Source organism: Osmerus eperlanus, chromosome 27, assembly GCF_963692335.1.
Source record: "Osmerus eperlanus chromosome 27, fOsmEpe2.1, whole genome shotgun sequence".
Classification (NCBI taxonomy): Eukaryota; Metazoa; Chordata; class Actinopteri; order Osmeriformes; family Osmeridae; genus Osmerus; species Osmerus eperlanus.
The window spans coordinates 4,787,781-4,794,088 of record NC_085044.1 but is presented as its reverse complement, the minus strand read 5'-3'; the positions used below and the strand labels follow the sequence as shown (position 1 = coordinate 4,794,088).

The 6,308-nt window shown below is 48.4% G+C and overlaps 1 protein-coding gene across 1 annotated transcript; it reads right to left on the bottom strand.

Annotated features, from left to right (window-relative positions):
• Nucleotides 1–290: 290 nt before the first annotated feature.
• On the bottom strand, nucleotides 291–4,470 carry ckma (creatine kinase, muscle a). Its single transcript, XM_062453162.1, has 8 exons — nucleotides 4,313–4,470; nucleotides 2,607–2,815; nucleotides 2,122–2,276; nucleotides 1,772–1,904; nucleotides 1,403–1,574; nucleotides 1,173–1,296; nucleotides 845–1,034; nucleotides 291–749 (listed from the first exon to the last, which is right to left on the bottom strand). Exons 2-8 carry the CDS (start codon nucleotides 2,797–2,799, stop codon nucleotides 571–573), a joined length of 1,146 nt encoding a protein of 381 aa, XP_062309146.1. The 5' UTR covers nucleotides 2,800–2,815; nucleotides 4,313–4,470; the 3' UTR covers nucleotides 291–570.
• Between the last annotated feature and the right edge of the window lie 1,838 nt (nucleotides 4,471–6,308).

Here is a 6,308-nt window from a genome sequence, read left to right as displayed (position 1 = left end):
TCACAGATGTTGCAAGTGTTTCTCCATTTTATTTCCTGTCCAGTCAATAATTCCATCAGCTTTCTGTAATTCAGCCAACAGCACATTGGAAGATAAACTGTACTAGTACCTTCAAATATCAGCAATAACCATGCCCTGTGAACGATAATCAGTAAGAAAACCATTGATTTCTTTGTAATGGTTGCTATTTTTCTGCATTATATGAAATATTCTGCTGCGATGGATAATGTTAATATGATTAAAACTCTTAGCCCATGTGTATCACCGATGCAAGAACAAGAGAGACCATGTTGTTTTATGGGGGCCAGTTTATTGAATCAAGTTCAATGATAACTTTTTACAACCAAAATGCAGGTGATGCGTGAAAAGTCGGAAGGAAGAAAAGATGAGGAAAAAAAAGAAGAATGACACGGGAGAGAGAGAGAGAGAGAAAAAAAATTGGGAAGGAAGAAAAAGAGGTGAAACAGGCGAGAGTCTCTGGTCGAGCCATTTCCTCTGCGCGCGGGTTGGTTTCGCTTGATTGCACTTTATTGAACGATACAAAAAGAAAACAAGACCAAATGTCCCTCTCTACTTCTGGGCGGGGATCATGCCGTCGATGGCCTCGCCCTTCTCCAGCTTCTTCTCCATCTCCACCATCAGCTTGACACCATCAACCACCATCTGGACCTGGTCCACCTCGGAGGAACCCAGACGATCGGCGTTGGAGATGTCGAACACTCCACCCACGGAGGCGGTGTCCACACCACCTAGGCGGAAGAGGGGAGAGGGGGGGATGAACTCATGCCTTCTAGAACTGTGTGTGTGGGTAGGCGCGTGTGTGTGTGTGTGAGCGTGCGCCAACCTGTTCCGCGCTTCTGCAGACGCAGCCTGCCGAGGATCTCGTTGAACTTGGCGTGTGTGCTGAGTTTGGGCAGCTTGACGTGGACTCCGCCGCGCAGGCCGGTTCCCAGGTTGGAGGGGCAGGTGAGCACGTAGCCCAGATGCTCGTTCCACATGAAGCCGTGGTTGTGCTTCTTGAAGATCTCCTCAATCTGCCGGGACGAGACCCAACAACCTCTCGTCAACGCTCTGAACACACGTCACGGTGTCTGTCCGCTGGTGTCTGGCGGCGTTTTTTTGCGCCCCCCCCCCCTCCCCCCCGCGCGCGAGAGGGATCGTTTCCTGCTCACCTTGGTCAGGCCGACGCAGAAACGTCTGAAAACCTCCTTCATGTTGCCGCCCTGCTCCATGGAGATGACGCGCAGGTGGTCCTCCTCGTTCACCCAGACCAAGAAAGATTTGTTGTCGTTGTGCCTTGATGCCAGAGGACATGGAAAGGTCGTTAGCGCCGAAAACACAGAAGCGCCACGTCTGAAATATTGGTGCGAAGAGTCGGACGATCCGATTTCGCTGTGCTCACCAGATTCCTCTTGCGTCGGGCCAGTCACGGGCCATGCCAGCGCCCAGCAGCAGGGGAGAGACGGGCTTGTCGAACAAGAAGTGGTCAGCGATCAGCTGTTCCTGCTCGGCATCTGTCATGGCCTTCAGGGGGTAGTACTTTCCCTTGAACTCACCATCCAGGCTGGCGAGAGCTGGGGAGAAAACGCAACGACAACAAAAGCATCACATCTTTTCCTGGTCTTCCCCCACCTCTTGTTTTGGTGGCCATTTTGTTCTACAAGGCCAAGAAACCCATTTCAGAATTCACTCGTAGACGCTGGATTCGTTCCCCCTCCCCCCCCCCCCCCTCGTGCGTGGATGTCTGACTGTAGGTGGACGCGGCGCTCACCCTCGACGGACAGCTTCTCCACCATTCTGCGCTCGCCGCGGCTGTTGTGGGGGGGGAGGGTGTAGCCCTTGATGCTGCGGCCGGTACGCACGCGGCTGCTCAGGACGTAGTTGGGGTCCAGGTCGTCACCGCCCTACGCAGAGGGGAAAGAAAACGTTCTTGTACGACCTGCCGCACAGGGAAAACCATCCACATTCCATCCAAACGAATCGGTCTGGTCTGGGTGACTTCTGCTAATCTGTCTGCGTTGGTGGGCGTCTGCTAAATGGGCGTCTGCTAAATGACTACAAAATGACAAAATGGATTTTGGCATGTTTCTTAAAGGGGGGGGGCCCGTCTCTGGAACCTACCTTCAGGTTCTCGAAGTTCAGGTCGGTCTTGTGCTTGTCGGTGGGCTTGTATCCACTGTGACGGTCGGAGATGATGGGGTCCAGCAGGTCCTTGAAGATCTCGTAGGACTCCTCGTCACCAGCCACGCAGCCGACGGTCATGATGAAGGGGTGACCTGAGGACAGGAGGACGGGAGGAGGGGAAGAGGGCCGTGGGGGAGATGACGTTGAGATGTCAAACGGTGTCAAACGAGCAAGACGACTGAGATGTAATGTCGCGCTGTAATGTCGAATGCACGCGCGCCGAATTGGACGGCTCGACCCCAAAAACGCGGCACTTTGTTTGACAGAGCGCTGCTGTGTTCGCCCGACTGCCAATGTAAAGGCCACAGCTTGGCTGTCGCCGCTTGGCTCGGGGTTCGTTCTACACCCCGGTCAGTCACAGCTAGGGCCTGATAGAGAGGGATTTCTCGGTGACTGTCCTGAAACCTCTCCGAGCGTCTCACCAGGGTTGTCGACTCCGGTCTGGATGATGTCATCCAAAGTGAAGCCGCTGGAGGTCTGCTTGTCCCTCAGCTTGGCGTACATGTCCTTTGTCAGCACCTTGGCCATGTGATTGTTGTGCTTGGTGAGGTCAGGATACTCCTCCTCAACTTTGAAGTTGAGCTTGAAGTTGTTGTGGGTGTTACCGAAAGGCATGATTGCGTTTCTAACACTGCGGAGACGGGGAGAAAAACACACAAGAGGGAATTAACTGTGAGCTGATCGAGAATTCGAGATGAGTTTTTTGGGGGGTTCGTTTATTTGGTAACGTATGTCCCTTTGGACCTAGAACACGGAAACAGTCATTAGTCTCTGGGAGCTTCTGCAGTGTACGTGCAGGCCTCGGGACAACATTCGAAAAGGTTTCGAGGGATACTCCTTGAAACAGCTGCAACAGAACAGGATGAATACTCGTCCCTCAGCCTCGAAACACTTGCGTCACTCAGATTCCAAGCCCACTGGATCAAATGTCCGTTGGGAATAGATAAACCAGGCAGAGACACGTGGTGCTGGTATTTTTAACACCCGCTGCCCTGCTCCCTACCATACCTCCCACAGATCACACATATAGTATTTCCGGGCCCTATCTTCCACCCGCTTTGGGTACACACCCTCCGCCCCCCCCCCCCCCCTCCCACCAGTAAATGTGTTCCCCATCGCTGTCGACATGAATCTGCTGTGTGCGTTCACATACCCTGTGAATGGGTCAAATAGCCCTCTCTAAAGACCTCCATCTTCAACAGAAATCAGTCTAGCCCTCCTATCAGCTTCCGATGCTTCCGTCATCCATCACCTCAACCGCTTTGATTGGAGGACTCTCTCCATTGCTCCCTTCAGCTTCAACGACAGACAAACCATTGGTCACCTTTCTCCACATGCAACGTCCTTGCCGTTTGGGAATTATTTACACCTGCAGTCGTGTTCACGTTAATAAGTTTTTTTCAGCTTAATGCATTGGCAGGGTATGTCGTTTGTCAACCATGTTTTTTTTTAAGGTTTGGCATTTCAGTTCTGTTAAAGTCGGTGTTGGTTTTCGGAAATCCATCGCATGATTTTAACAAACCATTGACCTGCAAAGTAATGGCTTTACTTGCAGAGTAATCCTCAGACTATCAAAGAGCCACTTCTGCATAATGTATTTTGAATTCAGGAGAACTACATTCCTTAAGGTTTCATGCATAATTGTCCCAGTGGCTTTGATGTCCAACACCCATTTAAAGAGAGCAACACTTCCCTAACTCAAGACAACCAACCCCTGAGACCAATCCCAGTGGGATTGAGAAACACCTGTCTGTACATCTCCGTGTCTGCGGGAGTGAACCTTCAGTGAGTCGTGAAACCTCCTGAATCAGCCCGATCAGAACGGATTCATGCCATAAGGTCAAAGAGGCCAAGTCAGTCTAACATTTCACATTGCACAGGTCTCACATGTGTTAACAGTTACGGTCCTGTTCTTCTCCCCTATAGATCTTGCCGTAATCCAACTAAGCGCATCGATGTTACATAATATACAGTGTACAATATGCGATAACAGTATCAAGTGTCGTTTTTTGACACTTATGCAGAATCCCTTGCGTTTTCACTTCATCTATACATCTTCCCCCTCCTTCCAAACACACATTATTATTGGAGTTCAATTCAAGAAAAAGTTCAAACAAATATGTTTTACCTGCACACAAGACAAGAATTGAATTAACAGTCCTTGGGTTCAGATCCTGTTCACCAGAGGCAATTTAGAGGTCACCCAGCTTTGTCGGTCTTCGCTCTCTGCTTATATACTGGACAGACACGCAGCCATTGGCTCGCGTTTTAACACTCACTGGGCCCTCATTGGCCAGGGGCTGTTTCTGATACTTGGTTTGGTTTACGAAAGGCCAGGATTTACATCTCAGTCATCCAAGATGGAGCCTGCAGCTGCACCCTCACCTCTCTCACCCCTCTCACCCCCTTGCCCCATACATAGCTCCTGTGGAGAGACGCGAGGGCGTTTTCAGAGAGGGGAGGGGGGGGTGTTAGGGAATGGGGGGAGTAGAGTAACAGCCTGAAAAAAGCTGAGCAAGACTTTTGCCAAATGCAACTGAGAACAGGGGTTCATGTTTGGCCCCAAGGGTTGGAAAAAGTTAGTATTCTCTCAATGAATACTTTGCCGACATGCAGTCTCTTTCATTTATATGTATAGTTATTTAAGGCAACTGAATCAAAGGTCTTAAAGATGTCCAAACGAATTATCCGGCAGACCAGGTCAAACAAAAGCAAAAACAAAAGATTTGTTAAAAGACATCGGTTTCTCATAATTGTGTCTCAAGTTTGGCGCTTTCTCTTCATTATTGGGTTGTTGTCAAAGCAAGTCTAAAGCATTGTATTGTACTGTGTTGCTACTCGTCCAGTTTCCATGCCGTGTCTCTTTAAACAACGAAAACATACTGATCTCTTGGCCATGGAACAAATATGTATGTATGCGTGTGTGTTTGGGGGGGGGGGGCGTGTTATTAGAATGTTTTGGGAGAGGGGGCTGGCTGTGCCATGATGATCCAGATTTGACAGACTCCTCCCTTAGAAAACGGTAACAACCCCCTAAAAAAGCCCCAGTCATTTCTGCGCCTTGACAGACAGTACAGGAACAGCAGCCAGCGAACCATCAAGCTGTTCTACAATAAGACAAGCAACCATTGTCTTTGAATGACTTTGGAAAGGACAAGTGCCAGACCTTCATCACAGGTCACCTTAGAAGAACTAGACCAGATTTGGGAAAAATGATGTCATGCTGCTTTAACAAGAGCTGTCAAAGCCCTTGATGAGAAAGAAGACTTAATCCAAATCTCTACCATCGATCAAACAGCACTACATTCTTCTGGCTTTCCTTGATGACGGACTCTCCGTGTCTGTGACTATCCTTTCCTTCATTGGTGGATAACATAAAAATGCAGATTTCACGTTCAAGAAAGCGCCACGACAGCACCCGAATGGATGGCAGAGTAGGGCCGTATTGAAGACAGTTTCATTGCCATTTTGTTTGGATCAAGTCTTCTTTCATAGCACATGACCTCCTGATATTTTCACCTATCGTATATTGCTTATCTTGCACCCGTGGTCTGGCACTTATAGGTTAACCTATGGGTAGAGTGGCCTGCATGCCTGTTCTGTGTCTGCAAAGTCACTCTCAAAACACAATCGAAATCATGATAATAAAGACTATGTTCATTTAGCAGACAGGCTTATCCAAAGCGCTGTATGGACCAGTGCAAGACAGAATTGAACGACAGTATTGAAAACATCATCATTCGTGGCAATTCCATGGCTAAAGCGTTCACTGTCATCAACCCTTTGACCCTTTTGGTGTTCAATTCCCACGTGTTGTGAAAAGCGTATTTTGGATCAGGTAGTAAGATTCAAGATTCAAGATATTTATTGTCATGTGTACAGTTAACAAAGTTACTCTGGACAATGACATTCTTATATTGCAATGTCCTCCTTCCACATAATTACAATAAAACACTAAAAAGAGAGAAAATATCAAAATATATAGTCAGAATAAAATAAGGCACAGAAATGAAATGACAGTTTTCCTGAGTGTTTAAAGTGCACCGTGCGTTATTGCAAATATTGCAGGTAGAGTTGGTGACATGAAGACACAGCAGCAGTAAGTCAGAGTTCAGGTATGTGTG